At 52.9% G+C, this 16,029-nt stretch overlaps 1 protein-coding gene across 2 annotated transcripts; it reads right to left on the bottom strand.

The window, feature by feature from the left end:
- Positions 1-996: 996 nt before the first annotated feature.
- TCN2 (transcobalamin 2) lies at positions 997-15,806 on the bottom strand. 2 transcript variants are annotated; one of them, XM_032309320.1, is made up of 9 exons: positions 15,607-15,806; positions 11,555-11,744; positions 10,687-10,856; positions 9,505-9,666; positions 8,228-8,400; positions 7,909-8,095; positions 6,901-7,066; positions 4,471-4,586; positions 997-1,582 (listed from the first exon to the last, which is right to left on the bottom strand). In XM_032309320.1, exons 1-9 carry the CDS (start codon positions 15,668-15,670, stop codon positions 1,521-1,523), a joined length of 1,290 nt encoding a protein of 429 aa, XP_032165211.1. In that variant the 5' UTR covers positions 15,671-15,806; the 3' UTR covers positions 997-1,520. The 2 variants fall into 2 exon arrangements, with proteins under 2 accessions (XP_032165211.1, XP_032165210.1); XM_032309319.1 differs by having other exon boundaries at positions 11,555-11,747.
- Positions 15,807-16,029: the final 223 nt, after the last annotated feature.

Raw genomic sequence — 16,029 nt, forward strand, 5'->3', positions numbered from 1 at the left:
GCCGGGTACTGAAGTGGCAAGTACCTAGGGCCTGTGGTCAATGGGGGAGGATCTGGGCTCTGCCACCTCCAGGTCACACAGCCTGGACAAGGTCACTCAGCCCTCTCTGAGTCTCCACCCTTCTTTGACAGGACGGTAGAAGAACCACAGAGCCCGGCACAGGTTCTGAATCCTCTGAGAAGCACCCCTGATGGTGATCAAGAAGGGACAGTGAACAAGCCCTCTGGGGTCCTGAGCTCAGATATTTCATCTTGAAAATAGGCTGCATCTCTGTGTGGCTTTCTGATATTCTGATGATTGTTTCAATGTAAGAATTTTTTAAATCACCTACTTCCCTTCCCTCCCCAGGCCCCAAATATTTGAAACTGGAGCTCTAGAAAGAGGCATCTATATAACACTCTTATCAGAGAGCCCCCATGAAGGCAGGCCCCCCTTCCTAACCTCAGTGAGGTGGGGCATGTGGGGTGTCTTCCTGGCCTGAACCCTACTTCCCAGAGGTCAGCCCAGAGTTCAGGGCCCTCCCACTAACAGGCAAGGTCCCTGGCCCCAGGCCACTGAGGCCTGGGGAGGTACCCTGTGTTGGGGAAAAAAAAATGCTCTAAGCTCCTGGGTTCTGCCATGTGATTAAAAATACCATGGAAGCCCCCCAATTTTCAGTGTTTGAGTGCAAGAGCCAGGAGGTCACCTCAGGCCAGGCCTGTGTCTCCTCAGCCATGCCCCTGCCTGACATTGTGGGTGAGTCACACGCCCTTGTTGAGTACCAATTTTCTTATCCACAAAGCAGAGATGAAAACAAAAATACCCACAACCTCAGAGTTGTGCAAGGAAGCGTCTAGCAAGGAGATATTCCCTCAACAGTAATCAGTGTTGGCACCGCCAGCAGGGCTCCCTCCCAGCCCCCTCCCCTGCCTTCCTGTGCTGCCCCCAGGGGCCCCCTCTTTCTGTGCTCCAGCCCCCTGGTACTCAGTTTTGAGCTTGAGGCATCGGGACACCGGGGCAGGTGCACAATCAACACTTTAATCATTCCAGAGACAGGCTTTGAGCAGCTCTGCAGCGCCCCCCCACCAGCGGCCACTCTGCCATCCGGAAGGCCGGAGTACAGAGCAGGGATCAGGGCCGCAGCCCCCAGGGCCAGAGAGGTCTCCTCGCAGGACCCCAGTCCCAGAGGGGGCAGTACTCACGACACCAGTGGCCGGTGACTTCTCCTCCTTGTGTTGAGGAGGCTGAGCTGCTTTAGACCCCTTCCGACCAGGAGCAGGCCTTCGGGGGATGCCAGTGGGGCCAGGAGGGGCCAGACGCCCGCAGACAGCTCCCCAGGGAAGGTGCGTGGTTCCCTGATTCAGGGTGGGGGATGGCTGAGGACCTTGGCAAGGGTGGTGGCTGAGTAATCCAGGGGACACTGCTCCAAGTACACGTGAGGTAGCAGCAGGGCTGGGCGTGTGCCTGTTACTTCGATGTCTGGAGGGCAGGCGGAGGCCACCAGAGGTAGGCCAGGCTGCTGGGGTGGGTGAGCCCAGGGACTACCAGCTGACCAGCCTCAGCTCGATAGTTTGTCCATCCTTGGGGGTATAGTCAGCAATGCCTGCAGAAACAGGTTGAACATTGGGGGGGAGGGTTAGCAGGTCAGAGAATCCCACCCCCTACCACCACCTCTTCTTATGGACAAGCGCCCTGAGGCCAGGGTGTATGAGATCTACTGAGGGCTTGGTGGCGGGAAAGTGAGAGCTGTCCAGAGCCAGTCTGGAAACTGAAATCAGCTGTGACCTCAGGGCTCCTGAGGCCCCCCAAGTGGGGGAGCCTGCCAGGCAGAGGGGTTGGGACAGCATTCTGGATAACCAGCATGGGGCCAAAGGAACCAGAGAACCCTGACAACACCTGATAGACAGGGTCACTGTCTTCAGGGTCTCTTGAGGGGCCATCAGGAAGGGAGATTTGCTCAGTGTGGTCTGGAGGGACAACCAAGATCACGAGTGAAGTCTGCTGGAGCCAGCCTCTGCCCACTAGAGACAGTCAAGGCCCCAGCATGGCATCTGGGGACAAGCCCCAGCTCTGTTCTCATCAGTGGTGTGACTTTGGGCAAGTTATTTCACCTTTGGGAGTGCTGGCATTCCCATTACTGTAGTCATTTCAGAAATGGGCTTGCCGCAGGCTACACCCTCCAGCCCAGGCTTTATCAGTAATAGAGGCCAGATCTGGGGTCTCCATCTGCCTCCTCTTTACTTCTCAATCTGTTCAGAAGCAGGCAGGGAAAGAATGGCTTTTCTTGGGCTCCCTCAGAAAGGCCCACATTCTGGAAGGCATTTGACCCAATGCCTGGCACTCAGTAGGTGCCCAGCAGAAGCTCTGGGTAGCAAGAGCAAGGACAGATGACCCTTCAGAATCTGTCTGGTGACCGGGCTAATGCACAAGGATGCTCACGACTGCTTGAACTGTAGGAGTTAAAACCCTAACTATCCAGCAGGAATGGAGAACCGCAGCCTCCCCATCTCACTCCATGCCCCACTGCAGAACCCAGTGCTGAGGCAGGCCCTGCCTGGCCCACACCAGTTGTGTGGCAATCCTTGTTCTCCAGCTGATGGCAAGCGCGGAGCCCAGGCCATCTCCTAACAACAAGGATGGGTCCAGGAATGTGCCCGTGTCCCAATTCCACCTTTGTCTGCTTGAGGCAAAGTTTTAAAAGGGAGCTGCCCTGGGAAAATGCAAGAAGGGTGAGGAAGCCAACAAAAAGAGGAGTACGGAGTCCCAGGAAACAGGGCTGGAGTCCAGGTTACACCAGCCCCGAAGTCCTCGTTCCCTCTCGACTCTGGACACTTGAGCTAATGGAGATCATAGAGTGGAAGCTAGTCTGCATCGTTTCCTGTTACCTGCAGCCCCAAATACCCTTGTGAGTGATATATTCTACATGGTATTCCAAAGGATGGGGAAGATCTACATGTAACAACACAGAGGTCTACAATATGTTAAGAATGAGAAAAATAAGTTGCAGGGTGCCTGGCCAGCTCAGTCGGTAGAGCAGGTGACTCTTGATCTCACGGTTGTGAGTTCGAGTCCCACACTGGGCACAGAACTTACCTTATTATTACATTTTTCTTTTACTAAAGCGATAGAAGTTTATTAAGTTTATTAAGTGAAAATAAAGAAAAGGGTCTTAAGACAGAGAGGGGTCCCAACAGGATTGCCCTAGAGCTTTCTTTAATAAATAAATAAATAAATAAATAAATAGGGGCTACTAGGTGGCTCAGTTATTAAGCGTCTGCCTTCAGCTCAGGTCATGATCCCAGGGTTCTGGGATTAAGTGTCCTTGCTCAACGGGGAGCCTGCTTCTCCCTCTCTTCCCACATCCTGCTCTCTCTTGCCATCTCTGTTTCTCTCTCTCAAATAAATAAATAAAATCTTTTAATAAAATAACAAGTAAATAAATAAAATATTTGTTTAAAAAAAGAAAAAAAAATTTTTTTAAGTTGGAAAACAGGGGTGCCTGGATGGCTCAGTGGGTTAAAGCCTCTGCCTTCGGCTCGGGTCATGATCCCAGGGTCCTGGGATCGAGCCCCACATCGTGCTCTCTGCTCAGCAGGGAACCTGCTTCCCTTCCTCTCTCTGCCTGCCTCTCTGCCTACCTGTGATCTCTGTCTGTCAAATAAATAAAAATAAAATCTTTAAAAAAAAAAATAAATAAAGTTGCAAAACAGTATACAGAGCTGCCAACCCAGTATGCTCACATCAGCTGCACACGGCTATTGTGCATTTGAAGTCTTAGAACAAAAAAAGCATGCAAAAATGCCATTCATAATTTTACATTGATTATATATCTTGGAATAATAGTATCTTGTATAATTTGCTTAAATGAGATGTATTGTTAATATTAGTGTCACCACATAGAAAATTTGGAATTACACACATGCCTCGCACTTACTTTCTGTTGGATGGCATTGCTACAGAGCATGGCTCCATTTTTCTGAAAAATATTACTTTTATTTATTTATTTATTTATTTGAGAGAGCGAGAGCGAGCGAGAGAGGGGACACAAGCAGGGGGAGTGGGTGAGGGAGCAGACTGCCCACTGAGCAGGAAGCATGGTGTGGGGCTCAATTCCAGGACCCTGGGATTAGGACCTGAGCTAAAGACAGACACTTAACAACTGAGCCACCCAGGTGCCCCAAAACATACGTATTTTAAAAATTAGCTGGAAGAAACCATACCAACAGTTAAAAGAAGCGATTTCTGGGGAGCAAATGATAGGTGGTTTCAATTTTCCTCTTTTTTGCCTTGTTTCCTAGAGTTGCCACAATAACTTACATAAACATTCGTAAGCATTCAGTTCAGTAACTTAGAAACCACTTTGCACATCAGTTATCTTCTGAGGCGGAGGCCCAGAAAGGCTCAGGGGAAAGCCGAAGTGAGCCAGGGAAGCCTTGAGGCAACAAGGCCAAAGTGGGGCAATGTCCAGAGGTGGCAGGCCGCCAGACTCACCTTCTAGCAGCGGGGTGTCGGGGGCTTGGAGGAGCTGCCAGAACTCGCGTTCCCCAGCTTCTTTCCCCATCACAGAGGTCAGGAAGGGGCCTGACAAGGAGTTCCGTGTTTCATACCTACCAAAGGGAGAGGCAGAGGGAGAAGAGGTGACTTTTGCTTCCACTGACCCAAGGACAGAAGCGGAACTATCCCCACCAGGGAAGTCCTGGTCTTTCCTTTCCAGGTCACAGGCCTCACCTCTGCCCCTCTTCTGCTGCCCCCTGACGCTGCCTGCTCTGGGGACTTCATCCCTGCACACTAAGCAGGACCATGGCCTCTAGGAAGGGACAGCTGCTATGTGACTGGCTCGGCAGCTGCCCCCTCTCTGGAAGCTGGCATTGCAGGGGTGAGGAGCAGAAGCCATTAGCACCACATACAATATGCCAATGCCCAATGAGAGAGGGCAAAGCCAGCGTGCAGAGAAGCAGAAGGTGTGGGGCAGAGACACCTGGTGGTGGCAGTGGGTCTCTGCTATTGGAAGGTTCTGTGGCTCAGGAGCACTCCCCTCTTCTTGTGGCTGGGGGGCTCAGTCTTCTCTCCGATTCTACACACCTCATGCTCCCCGTTACCAGAGAGGACTGGAGTTAGGTTTCTGGCCTTGGCAACCAAAAGACTCCTTATTCACACCATCCGCCCCCTGAGCTCCTCGTCTCCAGCCGTGCATTTCTCCAAACCATGTGGACACAGCTGCCAGAGGGGTCCTCTTAAAAGCCTGTGGGTCACGTTCTTCCTCTCCGCAAAAGGCTTATCAATGGTTCTGTCTTAGAGATGGAGGGTTTTTATATTCTTAAGAGACAGAAAACCACTCAAGGTGACTTCGTCCAAGGGAAAGTGTTGTTTGAGGGGGTGTCGCAAAGCAGCCCCCATCGCCATCATTCCCTACCTCTGTGGGTCCACATGGCTGCTTGGAGCATGTCTGTTTCTCTCTCTCTCCTCTCTTTCTCCCTGGATCTCTCTTTCTACAGTCCAGCTCTCTCGGCCGGGCGTTAATATGCCTCCAGACATAACCTTCCTGCCTGGCCTCTGCACCCAGGAAAGGCACCCACCTTCACTGACTCTGTCCACTCTGTCTCTGATTGGTATCCTTGTTGTCTCAAGGTCTGCTGCACAGCAGCCTGCCAAGGTGCTATGTGTGCGGCCGCCTGGGGCTGTGTGGGCCCCTGTAAGGGCTGCAGTATGTGCTGCAGGCTGCTGGGAAGAGAACTGAGGCGGGCTTAGTAGTGAATGGAGTGTTCAGGGCCAGGGAAGGTCCTATGAAGTCAGAGCTGCCAGGTCAAACTCAGGCTTGACAGTAACTCGGGTCAAGCAGCTGAGAGCATTGGGCTCCTCCCACGCCTGGCTTTGTACCCCTGCTCCTCAGCGAACAGTCCTTATTTGAATGTTATTCTTTGTACACTTTATATCTAATTTGCAAAGTCATTTATGGTTTATAGATGTCTGGAGCCAGAAAGAGAAGGGACTTTTAACAGCAAACATGATAGTATGCATCTAAGTCATAGTATAACAGAAATAACCCAGGGTCTGGAAGAATATTTGTTCTTTAAGGGGGGGGGGCGGTCTTTGTATATCTCAGGCCTGACATTCCCTGGCCCAGACAACCTCCAGGCACCAGCTGTGGGCCCTCCCTAACTGCAGGGTGTTGTCCTTTGGGAACTCCACATGGGCAGAGAAATTGGGGCCCACAGAAACTAAGGCATATCTTTCTAGAAGAGAAGAATCTGGGTGACCTGGTAGAAGGCACTCAACTCCTCTAGTTCCGATTCCCCATTGGTAACACAAGAATCCCATCCATGTTATTCAGGCATGGGCATGAGAGCAGCACTCCAGAACTGCCTGGCCCCAGACTTGTCATATCTTGTCAGGGTGAGAGGCAAGTTTAAGGGTGTTGCCCAACCTCCACATATTAGAGGACTCGTCCTGGGTACTTCATCACAGGGATGAGGCCAAGATCCTCTGATGAGAAAAATTCTGATTCTTTCAAAAGCTAACCTGTGTTGAGCTTACTAAGTGCAGGGGGCCACGTCCTCTGTGTGCACTAATTCCCAGATTCCTTGCATGGCCCTGCAAGGAGCAAGGCACGGCTGGTGTTCTCACTGGGTGACAGGTCAATAACGAACTGGTTCCAGGTCCCGAGTGGGAGAATGATGGAGCTGGGAGTCCAGTGTGGATGTTCTACCCCCAGAGAATGTTCTCAAAGCCATTGACAAAGCTGGCATGCAGCTGCCAGTTTCCACTACAGCCCAGGCCATTCAGGAGTGGAGAAGAGGAAAGCAGAGCCTGGCCCAGCCCCTCTCCTGGGGAACCTCCTCTTCCATCCCCATCCCATCCGCGTCCTGTTTCAGGGATGTGGGGGTCAGATGGGGTGAGGACTGGGAGGTGGGGGGGTCTCACGTGAATCCTGTGAGTTCCTGGGCCTTCTTAAGGACATCTTCCAAGGAGGCCCCAGCAGGGACAGAGATGCGGTGTCTATATGGTTGCAAGGCATGGGGGACCTTCAGCATGACACTGATGAGCTCTTGGGTCTGTGAAGGGGTCTCCACAGCTGGCTGTAATAGGACTATGCCAGGGAGAGAGGAAGGGGTTAGCTGGTGTGAGGGCAGGGGGTCAGGTGTTAGTCCTCCTTTCTTCCCAAAGACACTGTGGCCCATTTCAGCCAGCATCCCCGCTAGTTCCCAGCCCAGCCTCCCCTGTCTTTAACTTCCATGTCCCCTGGCTGCCCAAGGTTGGGCCCCTTACTGGTATTTTTGCCTCCAGTACCCCCTTCCCACCTATCTGCCACACAGCACCCCAGAGGGCTCTTTCTAGAACATGCATCTGTTCCTATCACCTCTGTCCCTGTTAACTCTGAGGGTCTCCCCTCCTCTTCATTCTCCTGCCTGCAGCTCCGGCTCATTCTCCCAGAGCCCACTCTCTAGTAGGACCCTCCCCCCAAATTTCAGCCTTTTATACCTCAGCACCTTTGTTCCTGCTGTCCCCTCTCTGCCCTGCCCTTGCTACTGCTCTTCTCCACTGGAAAATCCCACTCACCAACTCAAGTCTTTCTCCCAGATGAAACCCTGATTCCGGCTGCAAATTGCGACTCATTAGGATGTACCCGTGCTACCCAAAATGTGTCCCTCCCCATTCATCCACTCAAACATTTCTGGCCTGGGGATCACACAGGGGGCTGCGGATTCATGGCCCACCCAGAGCTCTCTCTTTGGTATCTCTCCCCCTACACTGTGGCTTTCTGAAAGCTCTGACTGCACCTTCACTGCCAGTGTGTCCCACGTGGACCATCAAACCCCTGCTGACTCAGCAAACCAGGACTAGGCAACCTCCCTTCCCCAGGACCTGCACACTTCGGGGAACACTCGGCACACTGAAAAGAACAGGGCTCCCATTGGAAGGCCCAGCTACCTCTTGGTGCCTTGCAGTCTGGAGAGATGAGATCCACATAGCTCTTGCCATTCAGGACAGGCAGCAGTTGGGAAATTATGAGAACATTCTTGAAGGCCCCATCCTGCATACTGGCCAACAGAGCAGCCCTTGCCTTGAGACATGCCCTGCCCAGTTTCTCTCCAGGCATGGAGGAGTTCATCAGTAACTAGTGACAGAATGGGGAAGAGAAGGAGGAGGCAGGTCAGCTGGCACTGAGGAGCCAGGTCTCCCAGTCCCTGACCAAGCCACCGCCCACCGAACACCAGACTGGACTCTGGCCCCAAGCTCTCTTTCCTACCTGCAGCGCCAGAGGGGTGCTGTAGACATTTCCAAAGTGGCCTTCAGAGGTCTGTGCCTTGAGGATCTTCTGTCGTACTGTACTAATGGCCTGGGTGATCCGGTGTCTCTGATTGGGATTGAGGTTAGATTGCTCCAGACAGGTGAAGGCCAAGCCCGCCATGGCCACTGTGTCTGCAATGGACAGAGCCAATAAGGGTCAGTCTAGGCCAGGCCCTGGGGCAATGGGCTTCCATCAGAGGCTTGAAGAAGGGGCACGGTCAGCTCAGCGTTTTAGGAAATTTTCACCAGCAAGGGGGACCAACGGAGCCCAGTTTGTCCAGAACTTTCCCAGTTTGGCCACTGTTAAGTTCAGTGTCCTGGGATGCCCCTTAGTTCCAGGAAAACAAGAATGGTTGCTCACCCTACCCCCATCTACTGTTTAGGGGTTAGAGGTTAGGAAGAGAGACCAGAGAAGGGAGGCTCAAGAGGACTTTATCCTACACCACTCATTCCCAAACCTACCTGCACTTTGGAATCATCAGCGAAGTTTGGAACAGATTGATAGCTAGGTCCACACCCAGGTGATCTGATTTCATAGGCCCAGGGAGCTGCCTGGGCCCTGGAGGGTTTGAAGCACCACCCCCCCTCAAAACTCCTGCCCCCACCCTAAGCTGATTTACTGGGTCCACAGTGGTTCTTCTATAAGCCTCAAGCACAGAAAGTCCTCTGTGGCCTTCTCTCTGCGGCACCACCTCACCCTTTCAACCTACTCCAACCAAACCCAGCCTATGCGAGGCACACACACTCACAGACCGCCTGACCTACAAGAGACCCTGAATCACAATGACAAGAAAGGGCACTGGAGGCCCCAGGTAACACACTGAGGTAGCAGTTCCACAATCCAGGTCTCAGGCTTCCCAGCTCATATGAGGACAAGATCATAGCTATGTATCCAGAACTTTCTCCATGCCAGGCACCATGACAACTGCTTGACTTATAAGGCGTCTTCTATCAGGATACTTCTGGGAGGTTATTTACAGGAGAAACTCAAACAGAAAGGCCAGCTGACTTGACCCAGGGTGGCCTACAATAAGTGTGTGACAGAGCTGGGGTCTGGGTCCCAGGCCTGCTCCAACACTGGCTCATGACCACCACACCACACACACGAGCCCTCCCTCATAAAGGACTCCTTTGTCCCAAGGAAAGGTGAGCACAGGGCAGGGGGAGGCAGCCCTCAGTTGGGGCTGGGGGATGGCGGAGTGCCAGCCTGGCTTTAGCGGGGCCTCGCCCACTCACCCACAGACAGGCGGTCCTGTTGGAGGTGCTGGTCATGTTCCACGGCATAAAGGAGCTTGCCCACCACGCTGTCATGGAGCCGCTTCTGGTGGACACACAGGGCCAGGATGCCCAGGCCATACTGGTAGTAGCTGGTGCGGGGGTGGCCCCTGTGATTGGACCCTGGGAGAGTGGAGACCATGGGGCAGGGGCTTCGTGCCAGGCCTGAGGGGTGGCCACTCTGCCCTCTCCCAGCAACCAGCCCAGCCAGCACATAGGACCCCACTGCCCACACTTCCCAACCCCCTCCTCTGGGTCACGGGACCCTTCATTCTTCATTCCCTCAACCCATTCTTGCTAAGGGTCCACTCTGCTTCAGGTGCTGTGCTGTGCTGCTCAGACAGGTGACCAAGCCAGTGGTGACCAGCCAGGTCTCCAACCGTAACAACCTGCACCCACGGCAGCATGATTAGAACTGAAATGTGGACCAAGGGCTCTGGGGCCACACAGTAGAGGTCTTTGAGGAGCTGGGGCATCAGGGCAGCGTTCTCTAAGAGGCAATGATGCTGACCAGATCGGGGTGGGGAGGAGGAGCTAAGGTGGAGCAGGAAGCTAGAAGCGGAAGGATATCTTCTGGAAAGAGAGAACATATGCGAAGACCCTGATCAGCAAGCTGAGAAATCAGCATGACTAAAGCCAGAAAGGCAGGGGAGTGAGCCAGGAAGTGGGCCCACAGGTCCTGAAGAGGAGAAAAGGGCAGGCGGATGGGCCCAAAGACAGCAGTGAGCTGCCTGTGCAGGGTTTGAGCAGGGCTAATGAGATCAAATTTACATTTCAAATGCTTGCCCTGGCTGTCGTGTGCTGAGTTGAATCAGGTGGCAGGACAGTTAGCAGAGAGAGGCTGAGGAGCAAGCAGGATGGAGGCCATGCAGTCATCCCAGAGGCAGTCAGTCAGTCCAGTCGTGGTGGCTGAGCAGAACTTGCCAACAGAGTGCATGTGGGGTACAGGAAAGGCTCAATCAAGGCTCGATCAAGGCGACTGCAGCAGGCCCAAGCCTCTAGGTGGATAGTGAGACAGGCAGAGCAGAAGGTATGAAAAGAGGCCTGGGGGGAAAAAACCCAAAGTTCTGACTTAGATGCTTCCCCAGAGAATGTGATCTGATGAGGGCCCCCCTCCACACTTGGCAGGCCATGTCCTCTCACCAATGGCCCTCTTCTCGTCCTCCAGGAACCGCTTCAGCTGGGAGACCAGCCTATCCCCCTTGCGGCCTCCAACGAACTCACAGTTAGCCCTGAGAGCCATCAGGTAGAGGGCCAGCTGGCCCATGGAGGGCTTGGCCTGGTTGTTACAGCTGTCATCATCGACGGCAAGCCTAGGACAAAGCCAGTAAACAAAACTTCTGTAAGAAAATGCCACCATGGTAAGCCTGGGTTGGAGCACCCCAGGAATATCATAAAGTGAAAAGAATCCTAACAATTAGGAATTTTGCTAGAACTACCAAAAGTAGACGGAGTCAGCTCTGCATGTCGTAAGGTGCATGCCATACATATTTCATAAAGATAAAAAATTAGATTCAAGGACAAGCCCCAAGGGCTCTGACGTCCAAATGACCTATGGTTGCCCCCACCGTTCTGATCACACTTTGCCCATACAGCCTTCCCTCTCTTCCCCCTCCCTGCCCTGTGTCCACTGTCTGAGAGGGAGTCCAAGCAGGAGCTGCTTCGTGGTGTTCCCAATCCTTCATCTCTCGTTGAAACACCCACACTGAGCCTCAGAAGGCCTCCCATCAATGCCCCCTGGAAAGGGAGCACAGAGTTAGACGCTGCTAGGTCCTGCTTCTGGGCTTGGGTGGGGGTTGGGGGTGAGGGCACGGACTGTGGTCATGGATCAGTGATGTCTGTCTCCAGTCTAGTCAAGCCAACCCCATTCTACAGATGGAGAAAGTGCCAAAGGAGACAAAAGTTGCCCAAAGTCTCCCAACAAAGCAGTGGGAGCCCAAACCAGAAGGCAGGTATCCCTTAGGAGGTAGAGCAAGGCACGGGGAAAGGAGAAGAAAGTGAACAGCGATACCCCAGGAGCCTCTGCTGGTAGCTGAGCTTGAGAATGTGCAGATAGAAGGCCTCCCTGGCCCCTGCCTGCAGGCTGGAGAGGCGTAGGCCCACGTAGATACTGGGGTTGAGGTGCTCCAGGGAGAGCCAGTCCATCCAGGGCAAGAGGCGCTGGCCCAGCCTCTCCACCAGCTTGCTGTCCACCTCTGGTACTTCTTAGGAAAGAGAACAGGCCAAGTGAGGTTGTAGGACCAGGCCTTCGGAAAGGAACTGCTTTTACCTTACCAGAGCCTTCTCTAGGGAATAAACCTCTCTACTCCACCTCCATCTGGCACAGGTACTACTTGTATGGGAAAAGGTGGCAGGTAAACAGGGGAAAGCAGGTATCCCAAAAGAGCAGTTGAAATGGGCCAGGGAGAGTTGGTGGGCTGAGGGCAGAGAAAGCTGGTACCAGGCAACCACTCTGCCATGAGGAGTAACAGAGAGCGGGGCCCAAGCCTCATGCTGTGTCCCAAGCCCTGTACCCGACCTCACTTGGTCCTCCTCATGCCAGCCCTGTGGCATCCGTACTGTCATCATCGTTCTGCACAAAAGAGGAAACAGCCATTCAAAGTCATGTTGTGTCTTACATAGGCTGCAGAGCCAAAGATGAACCTTCCTGCAAAGCCTGTTCTTCAGTGCTCTGACAAATCCATTTACAAAAACTGCAACCCACGCACAGAACACATTACACACCCAATTTCAAAATACCGCAGGCTGGGGCGCACGGGTGGCTCAGTCAGTTAAGCCTTGTTCTCTTGATTTCAGCTCAGGTCATGATCTCAGGATCCAGGGATTAAGCCCCGCAAGGGCAGGGGGGCGTCCCCACTCAGTGGGGAGTCTGCTTGAGGATTCTCCCCCCCTTTTCTTCTCCTCCCCCCACCCTCTAAAATAAATAAATCTTTAAAAAACAAACACAAAAAACAAACAAAAAACCCATTCTATGCTGCCCATGGCTTAACCGGGGCTGTCTGGTGAGCTTCCTCTGCACAGATCTCAAAATAATACTTTTCCTGCCATGTCTGTAGGTGCAGAGGGACCTGAGTCCGAAGAGTGAGTCGGTAGAAAGCCAACCATTCTCTGTGTGCTTTGGGGTTTGCCTGAAACTGAATCACGAAAAAACGTGGGGAAGCGGAAGCCTCAGGGGCATCTCCCCAGCCCCAGCTGACCCTGCCTGCCTCCCTTCAGGAAGGAACCTGAAGCACTGTGGGTGGCCTGGGAGGCACTTTGGACTTTTCCTCATTTACTGCCTCCCAGTTATCTGCAGAGATCCAGTTGCCTCCGCTGTGGCTGTGCTATGTCCCAGGATGCCAGGCAGACTGCCCCTCCCAGGGCATTGAGCCCTGGAACTGCCACCAGAGCTCTTCACCTGTGCAAGGACCAGGGTTCTTCTCATAACTGGCCCATCCCTCTTGGCTTGCATCCCACCATCTTTTTTTTTTTCTTTCTTTCTTTTTTTTTTTTTTTTTGGATAAGTAATCTCTATGTCCAGTGTGGGGCTCAAACTCATGACCCTGAGATCTAGAGTCGTCATGCTCTGCGGACAGAGCCAGCCAGGCGCCCCTACAGGTCTCACCATCTTATGCCTGTTTTCCCAAAAGTCACAGGTATTTGCTGCTACCTGTGAAGGGGCTAGAGGGGGTGGAGGTTGGGGACAGGGGTTGCTTTTCTTTCCTTTCTCTTTCTCAGTACTTTTCTGGGACTGCCTCCCATTTCTGTAGGCATTTTTCCCTCTCTGTCTGGATGTGTCTCATTCTCTACCTCTTTCAGCCTGTCCTTCTGGTCATCTGTCCCTCTCTTTGCCTCTCCCTTTTCTTCAGACTGGTAGGAGAGCCTCACCCCAACCCAGGCTCTGCCCTCCAGCAAGTGAGTCAGCCCTGGGATTAGAAGTGATAAGAAGAGGAACCAGAGCTATAAAGAGAGGCTCATAACCACAATTCACCCTCCTTAAAAGGAAAATTCACCTCTGTCATTAAAGTGGCCCAGGGCGATCTCCTTCCCATGGAGCCTCTTGCACACCAGGCCATGCAGCTCTGCCAGCTGACTAGCCTTGACATTCCGAAGCAGAGGAGCCCACCCTGGGCAAGCAGTAGTGCAGCTTTCTTGTCAATTTCACAACGGCAGAGCTTTGAACGGTAAAGTTTGAGATCCTCCACACCACATCAAGGAGGAAGACAGGGAAGCATTCTCAGCCCATTTTGCAGGAGAGGGAATGAGGCCTGGGCAGCTAAGTGGCTCAGCTGTAGGGGGCTGCACCTGTGCAAGGACCAGGGTCCAGGGCTTCTGTCAGGTCTATGGCCAACTACTTTAGTAGCTCATGCCCAGTGAGGTCCGGGTCCCAGGTCTCCCCTGGGGACTGTTTGGACGGGAACCAAGAGCCAAGGGCTGAGGGGTCTGTTTGCACTTAATGGAACACAGGTTGTAAGCTCCTGGTGCCCAGAGAAGACCATGACCTGGAGTTCGGAGAACGGAGTCCAGCAAAGCCCTGGAAAGCTGGAATGCCTTGGCAGGTCACCTGATTCCCCCAACCTTTGACTGACTCGTCTGTCATCTGAAACTGCCTCTCAGCTTCTCCAAAGACACCAGGACCCAGGGAGGGAAAGCATATTGCACATAAGGCTGGGGGCAGAATACAAGGAGGGAAGCAAGGTGGGTAGCCCCAGAGCACAGAGGCTTCCCTGCCTGCCTTCTGCTTTCTCCCTATCTCCAGTGCACAAATAGCCCAGGCCTGCGTTCAGACTCCCAGACGGATCCCAACAGGCCCCTAGGGATGCTGGGACACAGAGCCGAAGCAGTCAGGTTCCTGTGTGTGCAATGTAACGCAAATGTCTTGCCATGACCTGCCCCATGCCTCTCTCAGACTCGTCTCCATTAAGGGTGCCTGCATACTTACTTCCCTCTGCCTGGGATGCCGCCTACTCCTTTTCTTTTCAGCTCCTTTTCCTTCTCTGGGTCTCAATACCCCCTGTCGTGCCTGGTCCTTGGAGAGCCTTCCCTCAACTCTCTCCCTGAATCAGTGGCCCCCAGCTCTCTACCTCCATGCCTGGTTTGCTTCCTTTCGCACTCCCCGCAGCCCCAAACACAGCACAGATTTGTTTCCTGACTTCTTTTAACTGTCCCCTTTACTAGAACAGATGCACTAGGAAGACAGGGATGGGACTGGTCTCTCTCTATTCCTTCCCCAAAGCCCAGCGCTGCACTGGCTAGGAGAAGTCTCAGTCAATGCATGTTGAATGAATAAATAAACTAATGACTTTAATGGGAGCAGTTTTGTCTGGTGGGCTGTCAGACATATAGAGCTGACCCTCTAACAATGTGTGTTTGAACTATGTGGGTCTATACGTGAATTTTTCTTGATATAGTACAGAACTTTAAATGTATTTTTTTGAAGATTTTGTTTATTTATTTGAGAGAGAGAGAAAGAGACAGCAGAAGCAGGGCAAGGGGTAGAAGGAGAAGCAGACAACCTGCTGAGCAGGGAGCCTGGACATGGGGCTCTGGGCCTCATCCCAGAATGCTGGGATAGAGACCGGAGCAGAAGGCAGACGCTGCACCGACTGAGCCTCCCAGATGTCCCAAATCTACTCTTTTCCTGGTGATCTCCTCAACAACATTTTCCTTTTTTTTTTTTAAGCTGACTTTACCACAAGAATACAGGATATAATACACATAACATACAAAATATGTGTTGTTTATCTTATTAGTAAGGCTTCCAGTCAACAGTAGGATATTAGTAGTTCGTTAAGTTTCTGGGGAGTCAAAAGACACACATGGATTCTGGGCTGCAGGGAGGGTCGGCAGCCCTAACCCACCTTGTTCGAGGGTCAACCATAATTAATCTCAATAGAGGGTGTCAAACACTGAGGTCCAGCTAAGTCCCAACTGCTGTGGAAGCCCAAAGGGGCAGATAAACTGTACCGTCCCACACATCCAAGCCTCAGTTTCTCCAGCTACATACTGAGGGGTTTGGACAAGGCAGTCCTCCCTCCTAAGGCCCCAGGAGGAAAGAGGCACAGGGTAGATCTGGTTACTTACCGCAGACATCAGCGAGAGCCCCCAGGCCCCCAAGTAGGAAGAGGAGGGCCCCAAGGTGCCTCATGGCAGGAGCGTATAGGTGAACAGCGGGCGGGAAGCGGGACAGACTCCTGGAGCTGGTCTTGCACAGCGGGTCACTGCTCAGAAAGAGGCTGCTTCCTGTCACTGATTAATCCCTCCACGCCCCCAGCAGGACGCTGCTAAATCAGCAGAGAGAAAGGGGAAAAGATCTGTAGCTGAACTGAAAGCGAGGCCAAAGAACAGAGGAAGGAAGGGCAGTGTTTTCCTGGAGGTAAGGCGTGGGGGTGGGGGCAGACAAATAGGAATGGTGTGAGACATCCCGAGGCCAGCCACATTCCGACCCCGCTGCCTTAGAGCACTGGGCAGGCACAGAGGGCCTAACATGTGATCTGCCCAAGTCTG

Source organism: Mustela erminea, chromosome 13 (assembly GCF_009829155.1).
Source record: "Mustela erminea isolate mMusErm1 chromosome 13, mMusErm1.Pri, whole genome shotgun sequence".
Taxonomy (NCBI): Eukaryota; Metazoa; Chordata; class Mammalia; order Carnivora; family Mustelidae; genus Mustela; species Mustela erminea.

Excerpts from the sequence above, each read along its gene's own strand:
- TCN2 (XM_032309319.1), bottom strand. The coding sequence starts at position 15,670 with ATGAGGCACCTTGGGGCCCTCCTCTTCCTACTTGGGGGCCTGGGGGCT. Across the intron at positions 9,667-10,686 it reads GGACGAGAAGAGGGCCATTG|GGTCCAATCACAGGGGCCAC; the intron begins GTGAGAGGACAT and ends CCACTCTCCCAG. Across the intron at positions 7,067-7,908 it reads AGACTGCAAGGCACCAAGAG|TCCTATTACAGCCAGCTGTG; the intron begins GTAGCTGGGCCT and ends TCCCTGGCATAG.